The sequence below is a fragment of the Peromyscus leucopus genome, chromosome 7 (assembly GCF_004664715.2).
Source record: "Peromyscus leucopus breed LL Stock chromosome 7, UCI_PerLeu_2.1, whole genome shotgun sequence".
Classification (NCBI taxonomy): Eukaryota; Metazoa; Chordata; class Mammalia; order Rodentia; family Cricetidae; genus Peromyscus; species Peromyscus leucopus.
In genome coordinates this window covers 116,317,349-116,339,127 of record NC_051069.1, presented here as the reverse complement: position 1 = coordinate 116,339,127, position 21,779 = coordinate 116,317,349, and the positions used below count along the sequence as shown (strand labels likewise).

The 21,779-nt window shown below is 43.5% G+C and overlaps 1 protein-coding gene across 1 annotated transcript in view; it reads left to right on the top strand.

Moving 5' to 3' along the window:
* Nucleotides 1-20,210, top strand: part of Eif4enif1 (eukaryotic translation initiation factor 4E nuclear import factor 1) — a 41,799-nt gene extending 21,589 nt beyond the window's left edge. The window contains exons 7-19 of the mRNA XM_028870707.2: nucleotides 1,158-1,333; nucleotides 5,138-5,273; nucleotides 5,477-5,656; nucleotides 7,513-7,745; nucleotides 10,787-10,858; nucleotides 11,225-11,408; nucleotides 12,471-12,550; nucleotides 13,106-13,245; nucleotides 15,131-15,215; nucleotides 16,512-16,644; nucleotides 17,980-18,324; nucleotides 18,771-18,935; nucleotides 19,479-20,210. Coding sequence (XP_028726540.1) covers nucleotides 1,158-1,333; nucleotides 5,138-5,273; nucleotides 5,477-5,656; nucleotides 7,513-7,745; nucleotides 10,787-10,858; nucleotides 11,225-11,408; nucleotides 12,471-12,550; nucleotides 13,106-13,245; nucleotides 15,131-15,215; nucleotides 16,512-16,644; nucleotides 17,980-18,324; nucleotides 18,771-18,935; nucleotides 19,479-19,717 — 2,168 coding nt within the window. The 3' untranslated portion in view covers nucleotides 19,718-20,210. The remainder of the gene's footprint in view (nucleotides 1-1,157; nucleotides 1,334-5,137; nucleotides 5,274-5,476; nucleotides 5,657-7,512; nucleotides 7,746-10,786; nucleotides 10,859-11,224; nucleotides 11,409-12,470; nucleotides 12,551-13,105; nucleotides 13,246-15,130; nucleotides 15,216-16,511; nucleotides 16,645-17,979; nucleotides 18,325-18,770; nucleotides 18,936-19,478) is intronic.
* Nucleotides 20,211-21,779: the final 1,569 nt, after the last annotated feature.

Genomic DNA, 21,779 nt, shown 5'->3' with positions numbered 1-21,779 from the left:
CATGTGCCACCGGGCTCAGTTTTATGCAAAGTAGGGGAATTGAACCCAAAGTACATGCCTCTTTTGTGCTTGGTTAGGATTTTTCAACTTTTTTCTTTTTATTTTATTTGTATGTGTACACTTATGTGTTGGTACCCAATAGGCCAGAAGTGCCCTATCAATAGGCAGTTATGATGCCTATAAGATATGGGTGCTGGAATCTGAACTTCAGATACTCTGGATGAGCAGTAGTATGTGCTCTTAGCCACTGAGCCATTTCTCCAAGCCATGTTTATTTGGGGAGGTGGGAGGGGGCGTGTTTTACTCACTTGTAAATAAGTGGTTTTTGTTTTGTTTTGTTTCTGTTTAGCTCATACTTTGTGTAAAATTAAAATGTTAGCAACAGGTATTTTGCTTAGCCTGTCTTCCCACCTTAAAAGAAGTGGACATTAAGGATATACCTAGCCTTATAGAGTAAGACAGAGCTGATTAAAGCAGGTTATCTGTCTGTAGAGGTCTGTGTCACTAGAGACTTGCTGTAATACCAAAATTATATGAAGGGCAGCAATTAATGTGTATTGGGTAGATAGATCAGTGTACTTTGAATTTGTTTTAAAAGGCAGGGTGGGCTTCCTGGAAGGGGTTACAATTAAGCTTTACATTGATCATGGGCTACAGCTAGCCTTGTAGACAATTCCTTTGTCTTCAGAGGTCCAAGTTCAGTTCCTAGTATCCACCACATCAAGCTGTTCAAAAACACACATCTGTGTAACTTTCCAAGAGGGAGCCAACACCCTCCTCTGGTCTCCTGAGGAGATGCCTGCACACATGTGCCATATATTAACACACACACACAAATTGAATGAATGAATGGTTGGTTGGTTTTTTGTTTTTTAAAGAAAGCATAACATACCATAGGAAATTGACATATTTAGGAATGGGGCCAGAGTCCTGTCTCTACTCTGTTAATGTTCTGGGTACTTAGCAATGACGTTTCTCTATTCCAGTTCCCAGAGAAGTAGTGCTAAATGTTTCATTATAGGAAGTGCCGTACCTGCACAAGAAGTCTGTTGACAGTCATGCACGGTTCTTCTGCATGTGTATTGACAGCCAAAGGCACACAGTGAGGCTGGAGCATGTACTTCAGCAGGTGGTTTCTGTCCTGGTTTTGTTTTCAGGCATAGTGGAATGTAATGGAGGGGTGGCCGAAGAGGACGAGGTGGAAGTCATCCTGGCCCAGGAGCCCTCTGCTGATCAGGAAGTCCCAAGGGATGTTGTCCTACCTGAGCAGTCCCCAGGAGAATTTGACTTTAATGAGTTCTTTAACCTTGACAAGGTGCCATGCTTGGCTTCGGTAAGTGTAACAGCACATTTGCAAATATAACTGGAGGGGTTAGAGAGATGGCTTAGTGGATAAAACCCTTGCTGTGAAAGGGTGAGGACTGAATGAAATTTAGCTTTCTAGAACCCAAGTTTATGTTGGGGCAGTATGGTGGTCCTCCTGTAATCCTAGCACACAGGAAGTGGAGGTAGGATTGTTGGAGCAAGCTGGCTAACAGAACTAGCTGTGTTTGTGAGTTCAAATGAGAGGCTTTGGCTCAATTTATAAAATAGAGAGTAAAGAAGATACCTGACATCAACCTCTGACCTCTGCTTGCACACATGCATATGTACCCAACACGTATGTACCTACACACAGGAATATCCATATATACATACCACACACACATGCAAAATAAAAATAAACATGTATGGAATCTGGGTACATACCTGTAATCCTAGCACTTGGGATGCTGAGACAAGAAGAGTTTGAGTCTGAGGTTAGCTGGAGCTACATAGTCATTTCAAGGCTGGTCTGACTGCATAGTAAAACCTGCCTCGACTTTTTTGTTGTTAAAAAAGAATACATAAGGATGGAGCACCTAATTATGGTTAAATTTGACTTTGTGGGTTTTTTTTCCCTTTCTCTTTTTCAGGGAGGGGTATTTTTTTTTTCTTTTCTTTTGAGCTAGGGTCTCACTCTGTAGCCTTAGCTGGCCTGGAACTCAGAGATTCACCTACTTTTGCTTCACAAGTGTCAAGATTAAAGGCATGTACCACACTCACTATATATACATTTTTTAAAGAGTCAGTTAAAAAACCTCTACTAAGGCCAGGCGACGGTGGCACACACCTTTAATTCCAGCACTAGGGAGGCAGACCCAGGCAGATTTCTGAGAGTTTGAGGCCAACCTGGTCCAGGACAGGTACCAAAACTACATGGAGAAACCCTGTCTTGAAACAACAAAATAAAAAACTCTACTAAGGGCAGCTGAAATATCCCAGCTCCTTCATCAGCTGATAGTTAAAGGATATCCTCATTCAGAAATCATCTGTGTTCATTTTTTGTGCAGGATGAGGTTCTGCTTCGTCATGTGTTAAAAATGGCCAAACTTTTAGGATTCCTTTTGGACTCAAGCACCTTGTTTTTTGAGATGAATATCTCCACAAATGTGTCTAAGAACAAGTTTGTTTCCACTCTTGAACATAAAATTTTACAAAACACACAGTTGGGGGCTGGAGAAATGACTCAGTGGTCAAGAGGACTATCTGTTCCTGTAGAGGACCTGGGCTTGAGTCTCAGTGTTCACATGGCAGCCACAACTGTCTCTTCACTCCAGGTCCAGGATATTTATGCACTCTTCTGGCTTCTGATGGCACTTCACATACATGGTGCAAAGACATACAGGCAAAACATCCATAATGTATTAAATAATAAAACAAAATTTAAAAAAGAGCCGGGCGGTGGTGGCACACGTCTTTAATCCAACACTTAGGAGGCAGAGGTAGGCAGATCTCTGATTTCTAGGCCAGCCTGGTCTACAGAGCAAGTTGCAGGACAGCCAGGGCTACACAGAGAAACCCTGTCTTAAAAAAAACCAAAAGAAAAGGAAAAAATTATTTTCTCAGTACTTACTTAATTTCTTTTGAAAATGTCCAAGTACTTTATTTATGTCCTTTATTTTTGTCTTTAGTAAGATTATGTTAGATTGAAATGCAAAGCTATTGTTTATTTGTTTTGTTTCTTGTTTTTGGAGACAGGATTTCTCTGTGTAGTTTTGGTGCCTATCCTGGATCTCAAACTCACAGTGATCCGCCTGCCTCTACCTCCTGAGTGCTGGGATTAAAGGCGTGCACCACCACCACCACCACCACCACCACCACCACCACCACCACCACCACCACCACCACCCGGCATTTTACAGGTGGATTTTTTTTTTAATTAGAACTTTTTAATTGATTAAGAATTTTACCTTTCAAATGTTTTAGTTTGGGTGATGCACACTTGGTGCTACAAAGCTACAGTACATCCGTGGAGGTCAGAGACCAGCTTTGTGGAGTTGGTTCTCCCCTCCTGCCTTCTGTGGGTTCAGGTCTTCAGGCTTGTACCATTGGTGCCTTGACCTGCTGAGCCATGTCACTGGCCCTAAAGCTTCACAGTTGTCAACATTGAAACAGTAACTAGAACTTTTAGTGTCTTTTGTTTATTTTGGGTTTTGGTGGTTTGTTTTTTGTTTCATTTAATAAAATTTCTATTTGCACTAAATTAGTTGTATTTTGCCTACACTCATTTGTTCCACTGAGGTGTATCATTTTATGATGTTTTTATATCCACTTTCTGTACTTTGACTAGAGTTAATTATCCTCCTGTGTGCCTTTCATTTTGATGCTTATTTTTTGAGACAAGATCTCAGTGTGTGTCCCAGGCTGACATCAACCTCTCCAGTGCTGGAATTACATATTTCACACCACCCTTGGCTGGAATAGTGATCATTTTTCTTTTTTGTTTTGTTTTTCAAGATGGGGTTTCACTGGCCATCCTCGAACTCACTTTGTAGACTAGGCTGACCTCAGATTCAGAGATCTACCTGCCTCTGCCTCCCAAATGCTGGGACAGAGGTGTGTGTGTGCCAAAACTGCCTGGCTATAATGGTCATTTCTTAGTTTTACATTTATGTATTTTGGCTTTTTTTTTTTTTTTTTAATGTTTTGAGACAGGGTTTCTCTTTGTAGCTTTGGAACCTGTCCTGGAACTCACTCTGTAGACCAGGCTGGCCTAGAACTCAGAGATCCACCTGCCTCTGCCTCCCAAGTGCTGGAATTAAAGGCATGTGCCACCACCGCCTGTATTTTGGCTTCTTAAGGTTGTCAGAGTTGAATTTCATAATATTCCTTTCAGTCCTGAGACCACCAAGTTGGAACCATGGTTTTTCTTTAATCATTCCTTCATAAACAGTCTAACTGAAGCCATCATAATGGTCAGAGTGCTACAATCTGGTACAGATTGTGGTTATGAAACAATCCCTTGAGAAGTTAGTGTGGTGGTATTGTGTTTTCCAAAATATTGTGTACCTTAATAAATTTATCTGGGGTCAGAGAACAGACAGCCACTAGATACAAAGGCTAGAAAATGGTGGCACTCACACCTTTAATCCTAGCATTCCAGAGATAGAAATCCCTCTGGATCTCTGTGAGTTCAAGGCCACATTGGAAATAGCCAAGCATGGTGACATGCCTTTAATCCCAGAAAGCCAGCCTTTAATCCCAGGGAGTGGTGGTAGAAAGCAGGAAGATATATAAGGCGTGAGGACGAGAAACTAGAGGCATTTGGCTGGTTAAGCATTTGGCTGGTTAAGCTTTTGGCTGGTTAAGAATTCAGGCTTTAGAGCAGTAATTCAGCTGAGACCCATTCCGGATGAGGACTCAAAGGACTCCAGTCTGAGGAGACAAGACCAGCTGAGGATCCGGCGAGGTGAAATAACTGTGGCTTGATCTGTCTCTCTGACCTTCCAGTATTCACCCCAATAACTGGCCTCCGGTTTGATTTTATCAATAAGAACTTTTAAGATTCCTGCTACAAGTTAGCTTTTCTAATGGGGCAAATGGTAGAGAACTGAAATACAGAGGCTTTGCTGTATGTGCATAGGAGGTCTGGGCTTTTTTATGCCCAAATTTGAGTTGCTCAGAAAGGGGAAGAAAAAGGCTCAACTCCTAAGTTCTGGAAGTGATTTTGGGTCAGCAGTTTCAAAGGAAGTTTCAGAGTCAGTGGCTTAACATTTAACCTTCATGTCCTTTTCACTTAGAGACTGTTGCCTTAACCCTCTGTCTCTCTTGTCAGATGATAGAAGATGTTCTGGGAGAAGGGTCAGTCTCTGCCAGCCGCTTCAGTAGGTGGTTCTCTAACCCAAGCCGGTCAGGGAGCAGATCCAGCAGCCTTGGATCCACCCCGCATGAAGAACTTGAGAGACTTGCAGGTAAGATAGCTTCACATTCTAGACATGTGTGTGAATTGAGCCTCCCCTGCCAAGGTTCATTTTGTCTTCATTAGTCAGTGGTCCACCAGGGCTAAATGGGTTTTGGAAACTGAAAAGCCTTCAGTGTCTCTTCTTTTTGTGCTGTTGAAGGGAAGTATCTATGTTCAATGGGACCAACTGTGAATGTTTATTTACAAAATCAGGTCTGGAACAAGCCGTCCTCTCTCCTGGGCAGAATTCGGGGAATTATTTTGCTCCTATACCATCGGAAGACCATGCTGAAAATAAAGTGGACATTTTAGAAATGCTACAGAAAGCCAAAGTGGATTTAAAACCTCTTCTTTCTAGCCTTTCTGCAAATAAAGAAAAACTTAAGGAGAGCTGTAAGTGTTTGTTGTTTAGCTGTTTAACGTTCACATGTCCTTAAGGAATGGTTGTGATGTACTGCTTCTCATCAAGTCAGATGAGATGCATGGCAGGATTTGGGTAATGTTTTTCTTTTTTTTTTTTTTTTTTTTTTTTTTTTTGGTTTTTCGAGACAGGGTTTCTCTGTGTAGCTTTGCGCCTTTCCTGGAACTCACTTTGGAGACCAGGCTGGCCTCGAACTCACAGAGATCCGCCTGCCTCTGCCTCCCAAGTGCTGGGATTAAAGGCGTGCGCCACCACCGCCCGGCTTGGGTAATGTTTTTCAAAAGATCCTGGTATGTTGCCACACAGCCTTGTATCTTTTATGCTCTGGCTGACCTAGAACTTGCTATGTAGGCCACGTTGGCCTATAACTCACAAAGAACCTCTGGCCTCTGTCTCCAGAGTGCTAGTATTAAAGGTGCACTATACCAGACCTCCTCCAGTTTGTACTTAGGACCCATTGTAACAGCCCAGGACTGTTTCTGTCCTCTCAAGCCTAACTTTCCTGTTCCTCACAACTGTGCCTTCATTTACCATGTTCTTACTTAGGCAACAAGTCCTTAGCATCAGTCAGTGCAGTGAGACCACAGTGTAGTCTTGTTGTCATTTGGCTGAGTTCTTGTCCCTGGGAGCAAAGTCTGGAGAGATTTGTTATAAGATATCATTCTGCCTGACAAGTTTTAAGGTTTTTTGGTTTTTGGGGAAGAATCCCTCTATGTAGTTTTGGCTGTCTGAGAACTCACTATGTCAGGATATTTGAAAAGTCATACCCCATAGTTCTGCCCTCTCAGTTTCTAGCATCTAAATTTTTTTTTTCCAAGACAGGGTTTCTTTGTGTAGCTCTGGAGCCTGTCCTGGATCTCACTTTGTAGACCAGACTAGCCTCGAACTCACAAAGATTCGCCTGCCTCTGCCTCCCGAGTGCTGGGATTAAAGGCGTGCGCCACCATCGCCCAGCTAGCATCTAAATATTTTTGGTGTAGTTTATTCCATTCGTTTTTTTCCTTCCTTCCTTCCTTCCTTCCTTCCTTCCTTCCTTCCTTCCTTCCTTCCTTCCTTCCTTCCTTCCTTCCTTCTTTCCTTTCCTTTCCTTTCCTTTCCTTCTTCCTTCCTCTTTCTCTTTCTTTCTTTCTTTCTTTCTTTCTTTCTTTCTTTCTTTCTTTCTTTCTTTCTTTCTTTCTTTCTTTCTTCCTTCCTTCCTTCCTCCCTCCCTCCCTCCCTCCCTCCCTCCCTCCCTCTCTCTCTCTCTCTCTCTCTTTCTCTCTCCCTCTCTCCCTCTCTCTCTCCCTCTCTCTCTCTCTCTATTTATTTACCTTAATGTGTGTCTGTGTATGGGCCCAAGAGGGTGAGAGAGTACAGGTTCTCTGAAACTGGAGTTCCAGGCAGTTCAGCTGTGAGCTGCTGCCTGTCGTGGATGCTGGGAATTGAACTCAGGTCCTGTAAGAACAATATGTGCTCTTAACCACTTCGCCATTTCTCCAGGTGTGTACCTCGCTCTCTTTAGTTTTTGAGACAGGGTCTGTGGTTTTTATTGTCCTGGAGCCTCCCTATGTACAGCTAGGCTCACACTCACTTAGCTCTGCCTGCCTCTGCCTCCTGAGTGCTGGGTTTAAATGTGTGGACCACCTTGTCCAGCCATATCTTTCTATGTACATAATTATAGCCGTAGTCCTACTGAGAAACTGATTATAAGTGTTCAGTTGGTCTATTTTCAGTGTCAGCCTTTTTGACAGCCTCACTTCAGTTACAAAATAATTGTCATGAAAGCCAGTGAGAATTCCTATCAAATACCCCTTTGCTTGGTATAACCAGAACTTTCTCAACTTCTCAGCACATTCAGGGGTTGTACTTTCAGTGGAAGAGGTAGAAGCAGGGCTCAAGGGCTTGAAAGTGGACCAGCAAATGAAGAATTCAACTCCCTTCATGGCAGAACATTTAGAGGAGACCCTGAGTGCTGTAACTAGCAATCGACAGCTCAAGAAAGATGGCGATATGACTGCATTCAACAAACTAGTGAGCACCATGAAGGCAAGTGGGACTTTGCCTACTCAGCCCAAAGTCAGTGTAAGTATTCAGCACCACCTCATCCAGCCTCTTCTTTCCAACTCTGTATCACCTCCCACTGCAATAATAAATGGGTTTTATGAAGGTGTTCTGAGTAGATTGGAAATTTCATTAGAAGTTGCTTGGTTGTTGGTGTTTGTTTCTTGATTATGGATGTGCTATTTGTTAGTAGAAAAAAGTGTATCTGTGAATAATGTGTATGTCTGGGACAGTAGGATGATTGAACAATTCAATCTAATGCAATTCCTGCATAACTTTATGAAGTCCTTTCCTAAGAAAGGAAAGTAATTGAATTCTGGATATAACCCAGTAAGATAAACACATACCTAGTATGTAGGGTCACCATTACAGAACAGAAACTTATCCCTTGAGCTCAACTGAATATAGCAATGCATGCCTGTAATACTAGTATCTGAGAGGATCAGGAGCTCAGGACCAGCCAGGGCCACCTGAGACCCAGTCTTAAAAAACACTGGTATCGCCGGGTAGTGGTGGCGCACGCCTTTAATCCCAGCACTCGGGAGGCAGAGCCAGGCGGATCTCTGTGAGTTCGAGGCCAGCCTGGGCTACCAAGTGAGTTCCAGGAAAGGCGCAAAGCTATGCAGAGAAACCCTGTCTCAAAAAAAAAAAAACAAAACAAAACAAAAAAAACAAAAAAAAACAAAAAACACTGGTATCAGGCCAAGAGGCAGAGGCATCTCTGTGAGTTTGAGGCCAGCCTGGTCTACAGAGTGAGTTTTAGGACTGCCAAGGCTACACAGAGAAACCCTGTCTTGAAGCCACCACCACCCCCAAAAAAAATTGTGTGCATGTATATGTTTTTGTGGGCATATGTGTGCCCCAACATGTGTGGGGATTAGAGAGCAGCCTCAGGGAGTCAGTTTTCCTTTTCCACATTGTGAGTCATGAAATTGAATTGAGTTGTCATGCAACAGGTGCTTTTGCTGCTGATCCATCTCTCTAGCCCTGGTTGTTTTTATACCCAGTGAAGCAAGTGATCTTCAGCTTTCCTTAGCTGACCAACAGTTAAGGTCAAACAGAGGGCCTTTTCCTCTTGCCCCCTTGAAGCACATTCAGGCTATAACATTCAACTCAAAGGGGAAAGATCCTATAAACTGCTTCAGAGATACTTCCACACAATAGGATAAATGCTATCCAATGAGGAACACATGTGTTTCTAACCATGGCACACATCCTAGTATTTGGGGGAGTGAGACAGGATTATAAATTGAAGGCCAACCTGAGCTACCTAGGAAGTTTTTGCTTGCATGAGCAACACAGCAAGACCTGGCTTATAAAACCAAGGGCTGTGGATGTAACTAAACTCTCCTGCTCTCCCTTCCAAGGAAGTGGAGGCAAAGTAGCTGGGAGCAGTTGGGAGGAGGAAGCAGGAGGAGAGTGGCAGGTTTGAGACCAGCTTAGGCTACATAAACAGACTCTGTCTTGAAAGAAAAAGAAGAGAACTCAGTATTTCATATCTCAGCCTTTGATTTTATTCACAGTATTAACCCTGAGCCGTGAGTTTGGTACTGGAGTTTCGGTGCTCTTACTTATATCTAGTTTTAGCCAAGGTGAGGGAATGAGCCTCAGACATCTGCTAATAAGACTGATGGTATAAAGTGGGTAGGTCACTATTTACACAAACTTAGAATATATCCATGTTGCTTGGTTTGTATGTGAGGTCCTGGGCTACTGCTACAGTCAGTGTCTTCAGTCATAACTGTTGGATAATAGTTCTCATCTGCTGCTGTCCTTCTGAGTAATGAAGTTCATTCCCAAACTGTATTACATGGAATTGCAGACTCTACTGCAAATATACTAAGCCATGTAGTAAGTTGCCTACTTATTAAAATCATCTACATTTAGTCCTAATTCCACAGCCAACAATTAAAGGCTTTGAATCTGCTATGGACTTAGACAGTTCCCTCTAAGGGAAGGGGAATTGCATCAGAAAGTATTGTTGGCTGAGTTCAGGGGTCAAACAATACTCAGACATGCAGTAGGGTGCAGGTTAGTTACACAAAGCAAGACCGTTACCAGATTAAGAGCAGAACAGATTGAACTTTGTCCTGCGTGTGAGACACATTTTAAGGAGCTTAACTTAAAATGGTAACATAGTGCCGGGCGGTGGTGGCGCACGCCTTTAATCCCAGCACTCGGGAGGCAGAGGCAGGCGGATCTCTGTGAGTTCGAGGCCAGCCTGGGCTACCAAGTGAGTCCCAGGAAAGGTGCAAAGCTACACAGAGAAACCCTGTCTCGAAAAACCAAAAAAAAAAAAAAAAAAAAAAAAAAATGGTAACATAGTAATAGTTTCTGGGTTTTGGGGTATTGTTTTGAGACAGTCTCTCTCTAGGTCACCCTGGCTGTCCTGGAACTCACTGTGTATACCAGGATAGCCAGGAACTCAGATCCACCTGCTTCTGTCTCTCAAGTGCTTGGATCTAAGGGCATGTGCTACCACACATGTATGAGTGTTTGCTTGCATGATGTATATATGTGCGTGTCTTATGCCTATGGAGGCCAGAATATGTCTGATTCCCTGGAACTAGAGTAATAGGTGGTTGTGAGCCATCATATGAGAGCTGGCATAGAGCCCAGGTCAGACCTCTGAAAGAGCAGCCAGTGTTCTTAACCACTGAGCCATCTCCAGCCCCCTTGTTTTTAATATTTTATTTGGTCCGTAAATCTTGTCAGTGATAATGATCAGTAACAGTTCCTTCAAAATGAAAATCAACTCTGTGATACCTGACTGCTCCTCAGTCTCACCCTTTTTCTGGGGGGCGGGGGTCATAGAGTTAGATAGGAATGGATTAATGCTGCCTTTGTATTTCCTAATGACTCTTCATGTACATGGGAAGGATCTTTTGAGTCACATGGATGAGAAAGAGGAGTGAGTTGGTTGGAGTCAGTTTTCTGTGACTTGAGCACCATTCTGTTGTTAACTGTCAATTCCCTTGGGAATATTTGTTATATTTTTGTGGTCCCCAATATAAATCATGTTGAAGTTAAACCTGGTTTTCTTCCTTCCTTTCTTTTATTAGCGAAACCTTGAAAGTCACTTGTTGGCCCCAGCTGAGATTCCAGGCCAGCCTGTCCCTAAAAACATCCTACAGGTATGTTAAAGCCTTACACTGATCCCTCAGAGTGACCTTTCTGTGGCAGACAGAGATGTACTGTTGCTGCCTAAGGTCGTTTGCTATGCTGCTTATCCCAGTGGGTGGCGTAGGATGATTTAATGTTTCTGGTTTGCCGGTTTACAGTTTCTGTGGAACTTGAGTACCTAATCTGTGTTTTTAGCACTAACTTAAATGTTAGTAGTTAAACATTTGGGGAAACGTCTTACATGTACAGATGCCAGATCCTCAGTAGTGCATGAGAGTCATTGGCTAGCTTCCAAAAAAGTGAATTCCTATTTCAAAGCTTTTGACTGGAAGGAAGAAGTAGGTTTGTTCACAGGGATCTGGCATTTCTGCCTATAGGAACTTCTGGGTCAACCGGTTCAGAGACCTGCTTCTTCCAATCTTCTCAGTGGCCTTATGGGGAGCTTGGAGCCTACAGCATCTTTACTGAGCCAAAGAGCGCCCTCTCCTCCTATGTCACAGGTGTTTCAAAATCGAGCAGCCTCAGCAGACTACCTTCATCCAAGGATACCATCACCACTTGGTAACTAGTGCTTTAGCAGTGATGGGGTTGAACCTAGAGCCTCATGCCTACCAGTTAAGCACTCCACTATTGACTTAGGTTCTCACTTCAGTAACTGCTGTTAAGCCTGTCAATCTTCCCTTATGTCCAAGTAGGATAGACTTGTTCCCTAGACTCAGCAGTCTACGCTTAAAGGATTTTAAAGGGAATGTATAAATGAGTCATACTGATTGATGTAGAGTGTAACGTCAAGGTGGAAGATAGTTTATCATCCAGCTATCCTCCTAAGTCAGTATGTTCATAGTAAACTTCTTTGTGTAGCTCTTTAGTTTTCTTATTTAGAGAATTTAGCTGAAAAGTTTAATTTGGATTTTTAGGTCTATCCTTGATAAAAAGCAAGAACTTGAGGAAAGCCAGGAGGTGATAGTACACTCCTTTAATCTTGGCACTTGGGATGATGAGGCAGGAGGATCTCATGTTTTAAGGCCACCCTGAGCTACATAATGAGTTAGAGGCTACATGGGGCGCCGGTCGCAGTAATGACTTTCTGGTGAGCAGTTGAAGTTGGTAAACAGTGAGCTGTGAAGTGCTGGGTTGGTCCAGAATGTGCCTGGAAGAAGCACTTCCAGAGAGCTGTCTTAGTGTTTATGCCGTCAAACCACCGGAGGCTGCCAGGCTTCTTGCCTTGGCCAATCCAATCCCTGAGTATTTGTCCACAGTCCTACAGACTTGTGTGGAAACTCTGACCCTCGGAGCTCTGGACTCTGCTTGAATGCCAGCTGGCCTGTCAAGCTTGGCCATTCTGCTGAATGAAAATAGTCTTAGCCAGAGAGCTCTCGGCTCTGAAAAGGACAAAGGTGACAGCTTAGTGGAAAGAAGGTTACAGCAGCAATTGAGGCCATTAAGAACTTTGCTTGAGGTCCACATACACACACTGGGGGAGGAAAGGGGAAAGGGGACGTCTTATCAGGCTGCAGAAGCAACATTTCCCTATTGAGCAAGCACCAACATGCTGGTGGGAATGCTTATGCTGTCTCAGGCACTAATGCTTGACATTCATTGATTCTGGAACTTTCCTGGCAGGTTTCCCATCAGGACCCCAGCAGCTACTTGGAGATCCATTCCAAGGCATGCGCAAGCCCATGAGCCCTGTCACAGCCCAGGTCAGGCTGAGCTCTTCCTCAGACCGGTCCAGTCTCCCTGCCTTTTCACCCTTGCTGTTGCTTGTGGGGTAGAGAATTGAACTGCACCAGTGAAATACATGGTTTGCTCTGCAATGATACTTTAGTTGAAGTGCATTCCGAGGAGAAAATTGCTGAGTGATGAATTCTATTTAAATTAAAAAATTTTTAGATTTATGGGTATGAATGTTTTGCTTCCATTTATGTTTGTGCACTATGTGTGTGCTCATTGCCCAAGGAGTTTTCAAAAAGTCATCAGATCCCCTGGAACTGGAGTTAAGACATTTGTCAGCTGCCATGTGGGTGCTGGGAATTGAACCTGGATACTCTGTAAGAACAATAAATGCTCTTAAACACTGAGCCATCTCTCATCCCACTATTTAAATTTTAAAAATATCATTCGGTGGACAGCAGCATAACAGCTTAGTTTTTGTAATATTGTTTTCTTAACTGCCTTTTAAGTCACAAGACAGACCTTTGTGGAAAATTGAACTTTGTCGTATTTCACTGATTGTCCCTTGCTATTCTGTTGAGCAGATGAGCCAGCTAGAATTGCAGCAGGCTGCTTTGGAGGGGCTGGCCCTCCCACATGACCTTGCAGTTCAGACAGCATCCTTCTATCAGCCTGGTTTTAATAAACCACAAGTGGATAGAACCAGAGACGGACTCAGAAACAGGTAAACCACTAATCCTACTTATGCAGATTTGGGTACTGATTGGTTAATAGTCTTCTGAGATTGGTAAATCATACACACACACACACACACACACACGTACGTACGTATGTATACATCTCATAAGTATAACTTGCACATGGTATGGTGATCCACTGTAAGATGGGAATTCCATCCCGCTGCAGATGCTGTCAGTAGAGGAATACAGTTGAATTCTCCAGGATCCTGCTGTGTGTCCTGTGCTTTCTTTTTTTTTATTCTATATAGTTTTGCATTCTTAATTTGTAAATGACTTTTGAGTTAGTTAGCTAAATCATAATAGTGTCATAATTGGACCTTACAATTTGTTGCAAGTGAATAATTTTTTAAATTTATAGTGTTTCTACCAGTTAATTTCTTTTTCTTTTTACTGTGCCGGGTATTGAACTCGGGGCCTTGGACATGCTAGACAAGCACTCTGTTGTTACACACCCACACCACTAGCCCTTGTTTCTGCTGTTTTGTTGTTGTTTGGTTTTTTTAAGGCAGAGGCAGGGTCTGAACTCTAACTTTGGCTGAACTGGAATTCCCAGCAATCCTCTTGTGTCTGGGATTGTGATGGGGCCTACAGCCACCACCACTCCACACCCCACCCCTGGCTATTCCCCTCCTTTGCCCTGCACCATAAGTGTATCATTTCCTTGAGATGGGAGTTCATTCACTGTTGTGTCTCAAGCACTGGTGGTGTTGCCTAACACATTGATGCTCTGTTTATAAAAAGGAGCCGGGGGGTAGTGATGCACACCTTTATCCCAGCGCTTAGGAGGCAGAGGCAGGCAGATCTACAGAGTGAGTTCCAGGACAGCCAGGACTGCTAGACAGAGAAATCCTTCTTGAATGCCCCCCCCCCCAATAAATAAATAAGTGTAAATGATAAATTTTGTGAACCCCCAGGTTTGGGGTTCTTTCCCATGTACACTTAGAATACATTGCTCATGTTCTCAAACTTCATCTAAGAGTAGCGTAGTTTGTGAATACTGATTGGAAAGCTTACAGATTTAGGATCCCATCATTGCCTATGAGTCAGAAGATTTCAGTCATTAACGATACGTATAGGTTGTGTGAGTGCATATAAATAAGCTTTTTCTCAACTTGTTTCTATGTCAACCCTGTTTCCCATTTTCTTATAGGCTAAGGGAGAATAAATAGAATGGCTAGGGATAGTGCCTTCCAGCAGAGGCAGGAGAATGTTTGCATTGAAGGCCAGCCTGTTCTACATAGTGAGTTTCAGAGTAGCCAGGACTATGTAGCGAGACCCTACCTTTCAAAAGTATTTTTTCTTTGACAGGTCTGATCATAGGCATAGGTCAGAAGTGGTAGGGCATGATGAATGGACACTCCCAGTTCTCAGTTTGATTTGAGATAAGGCACCAGTTGCGTTGCAGACGATGCTAATTGGTGCTGCCCCTACCTTCTGGAGTATACCAGCCTCCAGAATGAAGGCTTTTAACCCCACTGGTGTAGTTTACAACTAAACTATATCAGCCCAGATAACACCACATGCCTAAAGTCCCTGCACCTTCTTTCTGAACCTTTGTTCCTTCGTAGCTTCTTTCTGGTCTCACCTAGCTTAATGCAGCTTCTTCCTCCAATCCTTTCTTTATTTTCTCACTATACCTTGTTTGGTATCTTGCATCTTGGTTTGCTTTGGGTTATTGACTGCTTCTACCACACAGAGCTTTTGTCTTCCCTCAGAATTTAACATTACTCTTTCATATTTTGAATGTTTAAGAAATTAAATTGGATAAGTGAAAGGTGTGCTAAGTTCCTAGACTGGTCTTGAGTTACATGGTTTTTGACTTGGCATTAAGTAGTCTGGAGCTGACACTGTTAATTGATCTGTTCACAGGCAACAGCGCGTATCAAAGTCACCAGCACCCATGCACCGAGGAAATTCCTCTTCCCCAGCTCCCGCTGCCTCCATCACAAGCATGGTCAGTGACCTTTAGTAACTGAATGGCTTTAAGATTTCTGCATCTGGTTATCTGTGTTATACCAGTGTGTTCCCTGTGTTTCTGAATGCCTTCCACAGGAATACTACCTTTTATGCCTATTTATTTATTAGGTCTCCCCCTAACTCACTTTCTAGTAAAGTCCCTACATTGAGGAAAGTATGCTCTAGGAGATAGATGAACTTGTGCCAGGACAAAAGAAATCAGTGCTTAGAAATACAACTGGGCCAGGCCTGGGGACATACACCTAATGTCAGCACTTGGGAGGCAGAGGCAAACGGATCTCCGAGTTTAAGGCCAACCTGGTCCTAGCGAGACCCTGTCTAAAAAACAAATCAGAATAGCTGGTGTGGGGAAGTAGAAGGAGGTGAGAGGAGTGACTGGTCACTTCTCAGGGACTCCAGTGAATATGCTGGCAAGTCCGCCAATAGTTCTCTTCTATTACAGGTGTGCTTATTCATGTGGTAAGGGTAGCGTTAGCACTGGCTTTTTTTTTTTTTTTCCACTCCTACAGACCTTTATTATCCAATCAAAGCTGATAGACAAATGGGAAAAAAACAATTGTTCTATGCTTCAGGACTCCATATGGGTCTCTGCACTAAGCAACTCAAAAGCTCTTGCGTTAGAGAAATTCTGGAAGGAGTTTTGTTTGAGTTACATCTTGTCTCCTACCTTTAAATTTTTGGGCATATGCATAATAAAATCATTAAAAATAAAACAGAAACAGGAACAAAGGACCCTCATTGGTAAGTCCTAGTAAGTAAAGATAGTTGAATTTTCTTGTATGCAATTGTTTTTTTTTGTTGTTGTTGTTGTTTTTTGTTTTTTAAAAAAAAAAAAAACCTAGAAACAAGGGATATCATAAGTTCTGAGGTTGTCTTTGAAACATCCCTTTCGTGTTTACCAAGGTACAGTTCCAGGCATACCCTCCTCTCTTCCCCTCCCCATCCCAGGCTAGATAAACATGAGAAGAGAGACAGACCCATTTTTACAGGTGAACAAGGGCTGAAACTCTTAGGACAATGACTCTTTGCCTCTTTGTGTTTTCTGCCAGTGGCTAGAGACCAGAACATTAGAGTTGCCTCTACCCATGTAGGCAAAATGGGGACTCTTCACTCTGTTGAATGACTTCACTGATGAAGCCAGGCCCAAGGGCAGGTGCTGCATAGCACAGTAGTCAAGCGCTTCCAAGCATGTGCAAGACCCTAGGTTTAAATCCCTGTGTCGTCTAAAAGCGAAAAAGCTTCAGTGTGCTAATTGTGCCCCTTTTCTTTGCAGCTCTCTCCTTCCTTCACCCCTACCTCAGTGATCCGGAAGATGTATGAAAGCAGAGAGAAAAGCAAGGAGGACATAGCACCTGGAACAGTGGTGCCTGGTGATGCTAAAGAGGATACTCAGAAGGCCAGTGAAGGTACCGCTCACCTTGTGTGTGTCAGAACGTAGGCATGCATGACTGCAGTGTCAGGGAGGTGGGTTGGGTGAGCTCAGTCAGACTTGCTGGCTTGACATTCTGTCCAGCTGGAATAACAGTTCTCGCTTAGGATTCCTACTAGTCTGCGAAGTTGAATGACAGATTCAATTGGCATATTAATACAGTTCAGTTCTTTCTAAAATTTTAGTGTATTGCCTACAGGGATGTCTCTACAAGAGGGCATCAGAACTTCTGGACCTGGAGTTCCAGGTGGTTATGAGCAGCCATGTGGGTTCAATTCTTCAAGATCATCCAATGCTTTTTTAACTGCTGACCTTGTGTCTCTAGCCCCAGCTGTTCCGTGTGAACTGAAGATACTGTTTGCTCTACCATTTGTGTAGAGCAAGACACTTCACTAAGTTGGACCGCGTTTGTGGCCTAGTTTTACCAGTAGCTGTCCTTTGCCTGAAAGGTGTATAGAATATACAGGCTTTCTTTTCTGGTATAGGTTTTTGGTTGGTTGGTTGGTAGTTTTGTTTTGAGACAGGATCTCACTGTATAAACTCACAAAGACCTACTGGTCTCTGACTCTCAAGTCCTGGGATATAAGGGACTTCCTCCTAAGCATTAATTTGTGATTTTTTTTTTAAATGTTATGTCATGAATCTTTTGAGTTTTTTGGGTTGTATCAGAAACCCTTTTATGCATTGGGAATGTAGATTAGTGTTAGAATACTTGCTTAGTATGTAGAAGGCCATGGGTTCATGTCTAACACCCCTCAAGGAAGGAAAACAACAACAAAAAAACCATTATTCCAGCAAGAAATTGGAATGGCCTCAAAACTTGGCATCTACAGGCCGGAGATATGGCTCCAAGCACTGGCTGTTCTTCCTGGGACCTGGGTTCAATTCCTAGCACTCTCATGGCTGCTACAACCATCTCTGACTTCAGCCTGGGGGTATCCAGTACCCTCTTCTGGTCTCTGAGCACTGAATTCACATGATGCACACACAGACATAGGTGCAGGCAGAACACCTATCTATATACATAAAATTAAAAAAATTGAGGATAAAACTAAACACAATTTTGGCATCTAGTCGTAGCTCGAGACCTTAACTACTTTGTGACCCTAACTCAACTCTCCTGTGCTTTTGGAGAGTTGCAAGTATGCATGTCTACATTTAAGGCAAATCACATTCCATGAAATCCTCTAACTGCTTAGGAGGAATCAAGGAAGAATTGTCAGCTTTTTAAAAAGATTTGCTGGGCTGTTGGGAATCGAAATAAATTGGGAAATGGTTTCAATACCAAAATATTCTGACTGAATCCTTACAGAGAACCTGCTGTCATCTAATCCCATACCCAGTACTGATCACGACTCTTCTCCTACGACAAATCCTAAACTTTCGACGTTACAGCGTTCTTCGTGCTCCACCCCACTGTCCCAGAACAACCGTTATACCAAAGAACAAGACTATCGACCTAAAGCACCTGGGAGAAAAACACCCACCCTCGCACCCCCAGTTCCAGGAACACCTTTTCTTCGCCCTACCCACCAAGTTCCCCTGGTCCCTCATGTTCCTATTGTTCGGCCTGCTCACCAGCTTCACCCAGGGTTGGTCCAAAGGTTGATAGCCCAAGGAGTACATCCACAGCATCTTCCAAGTTTGCTCCAAGCTGGTGAGTCTGACTGGGTGTGGGTGGTCAGTGGACATTGCATAAAAATTGCTGCCACTAATGAAATGTTTTGCATTATGGTAGGTATATCTAAGTAGTGGGTTCAATCCCCTTAAAATGATTTGGCATTCATTTAAACTTGTGTCTCAGTGTGTACTTGTGTGTCCTGACACATGTATGGAGGCAGAGGCAGGCGGGTCTCTGAGTTCTAGGCTGGCCTGGTCTATAGACCTGATTTCAGGACCACCAAGGCTACACAGAAAACCCTGTCTTGAAAAATAAAATGAAATAGCCTTTCAAAGATTTTTAGTATCTTCAAAAAAAAAGTATGTGCCACCACACCCAGCTACCCAGCTCTTTATTCTTACAAGTTTCCAGATCGGCAAAAACTTGAGGTCAAATTTGAACTTTGTACGCCACCACAGAAGTTTCTTCTTTCTCCCTGTCAGGTGTGCTTCCCCCTGGGATAGACATGGCTCCTCTACAGGGACTATCTGGCCCTCTCCTAGGTCAACCTTTGTACCCTTTCTCTGCTGCTAGTCACCCTCTCCTAAACCCTCGTCCTGGGACCCCTCTGCACCTGGCAGTGATGCAGCAGCAGCTGCAGCGCTCAGGTAAGGTTCAAGAATGGACCAGGCTAGTTGACCACACCAGAAGTGTGAGGAACTCAGTAGCAGGGAGGGATCACTGACTCTTCGTTCCTTAGCTTGTCTTAGTAAGAACAGGTGTCACTAGAGAAACGGGTGACGGGAAGTGACCTGGGCAGCCTTTGAGGTTGTTACCACTGCAAGGACAGTGGGAGGCAGGCATGCTCTGGCTTTGTTTTTCACCCCTTTGAAGGCTGAGGATCTTTCCTGAGGTGTGGTCATGTCACCCTTGGTGGGTTTACAGGAGTACCTTAGCTTCCCTATGTTAAGTCATCTAGCATTCTGTACTTCAGGAAGCCCTGGAGTAAATCCTTTCTTTGGTAAGACACTCCACCCCTGAAAGTAACAAACTATCCCAGCACAGTGGGTCAGAAAATATCATCAACAGTGACAGCAGAACGTGGGAGTGAGAATAGGCAAGGGCCCTCTTACTGTATCTGTGACGTTTTTATGGGTGGGGAGTGTGAACAGGGCTGCTTTACTGCACTAGTGACACTGTTTTCTCCATAGTTCTGCATCCTCCAGGCTCTGGGTCCCAGGCAACAGCTATCAACGTTCAGACTCCTCAGAATGTGCCCAGCAGGTCAGGCCTGTCCCACATGCACTCCCCGCTGGAACATCGTACCAGCCAAAGGAGCAGCTCCCCTGTGGGCCTGGCCAAATGGTTTGGCTCAGATGTGCTACAGCAGCCTCTGCCCTCTATGCCCACCAAAGTCATCAGTGTGGATGAACTGGAATACAGACAGTGAGCGGGGCAGGCGGGCTCACCCATCTGGACCTATGGTGGCACCCTGGTCATGATGCTCATTCCCCATCTTTCTTTATGGGCTTTTACATTGGAGCACAATGTGTGAAGGGGACCCACCTACCTACGGGATCTATATGACAGAAGCTGTTAACCAATCGATTGGCACCTACATGGTCCAAGTACAAGGGACACAATATTATTAATCCTCGATGTCTTTCTTTTATAAAATATGTGAATGAAGTGTTGGTGTCTTCTAGAGGTGACGCCTAAGGGTTCTGAGGAAATAAAATGTACAGACCCTTATGTACAGATCTGTGTATAAACTTTTGTACATACGTATAGGGTAGCTTTTTTTGAACTTATACAGCTGTACATAAAGTAGCTATTAGTTAGGCCTGTGTCAATTGTTTGGATTTTTTTTCACTTGTATATTTGGGACTTTTTTTTTTTTTTTTTTTTGGTTTATTAAAAGTTGCATATGCCACGCGTGTGAATAAAGTGACTGGTTCTGTATTCATTTCCTCCATGAATCTCTTATTTCTAATACTCAACCAAGATATTCAGTAGACTTCTCTTTCACATTTAGAAGTTCTGGACTTTTTAATGCATGTCAAGTTCCCATAGCATTAGTTTAAGCTGGGCTAAACCTGAAGGGTATCAATACTGTACCCTTTTTAAAATCCTATTGACCAGATGAAATTCTGTTGGGGAACCATCTTTATGGTAGGTAGGTTCTCTGAAACGTACTGTCCTGCCCTGTTAATCCAGTTTAACTCCAACTCAACCTGTTAATATCTCAAGTCTTTTCTTGCCTCTACTGCATTAGCTCCTCCTGTACTGTATCTTCTGTGCTTTCCACTCAAAATCTAAAGTATTAATAATTGTAGGGAAAGCATGCTAAAGGACTGTTATCCTGATTAAAGGTTTTTCAGTCCTTTTATTAAACTTATTTTCAATTAGCCCAATTGCTAGATAATTACAAATGTAAGGCTATAAATCCCATTTTAACTCCACTGTAAAGATTAAAAGTATGCCATTCTCCATTTCACATTACTCTATGGGATTTTGACTGCAAGGAGGAATAATAGCCTGTGGCTCCCAAGTCTTGGCTGTCAGTGATACTGGTTATCATCCTTCAGCTACCAACTCTGCTCTGCACTCAGGGCACACGAAAGGGGCTGCCTTTCAATAAAACCTGGCTGTGAAATAAGCAGGAGGGCAGTCTGGTACTTCCAAATTTATTAGAGGCCCGCACACTCTGAGTGACTTCACAGCCTGAGAAACATGCTGTGTAGACTGACACATGCTTTCACAAGAGGAACCTGGAAAAGGCAGTTCCCAGCTGTCAATGGAGGAACACCAGTGTACTTCCTTGTGGGTCCTGCCTGAGCCAGTAGTGGTGGGGTCAAGTAAGGAGGAGCTGCCAATACGAAATGGCTCTGCAGGCTGAAGCTGGTGGAACAGATAAGACAAATGAAGGCAAAGACTAACTGGCACAATAAAGCACAAAGGGGACAAGGGGAGGGAAAGGTATACAGAAGCTAGATACACAGCCTTGAACACTATATTAACTGGGGAAAGGTGGAGGAATCTGAGTCAAAATCAGCCCTACATAGTGAGGTTCAAGGCAGCTTGGTCTCAAAGTCTTCTATGAGATTGGAGCCTTAGAGAAAAGTGGGAAGACATGCACGGAAATTTAAGCCATGTCACAAGATTCAGAGCACCACCACATGTTCTCCCTAGTTGTCTTAATGAACCTTCCCGCACACTTCTTCCAGGGACGTGTATCCACACACCTATTCTGGTACAGACAGCTGCCTCACTTCTAATGTCCCCCCTGCCTTCACTCAAGTTACAAGGTTGACAAGAGGCTGCCAAAGGATTAAAGTCAAGTTTTAGTTTGGAGGTCCTGGTGACATGAAGACCGGGGTTATACCCAACTGTGCTGTTTATGCCTGGCAGTGAGTAGTTTAAAAACGGGCCGAGTAACAGCAGGCGCCAACACACACTGAGTACAGAATATGACTGACCCTGTGCTAAGCCACTTCCAAAGCCACCTCTAC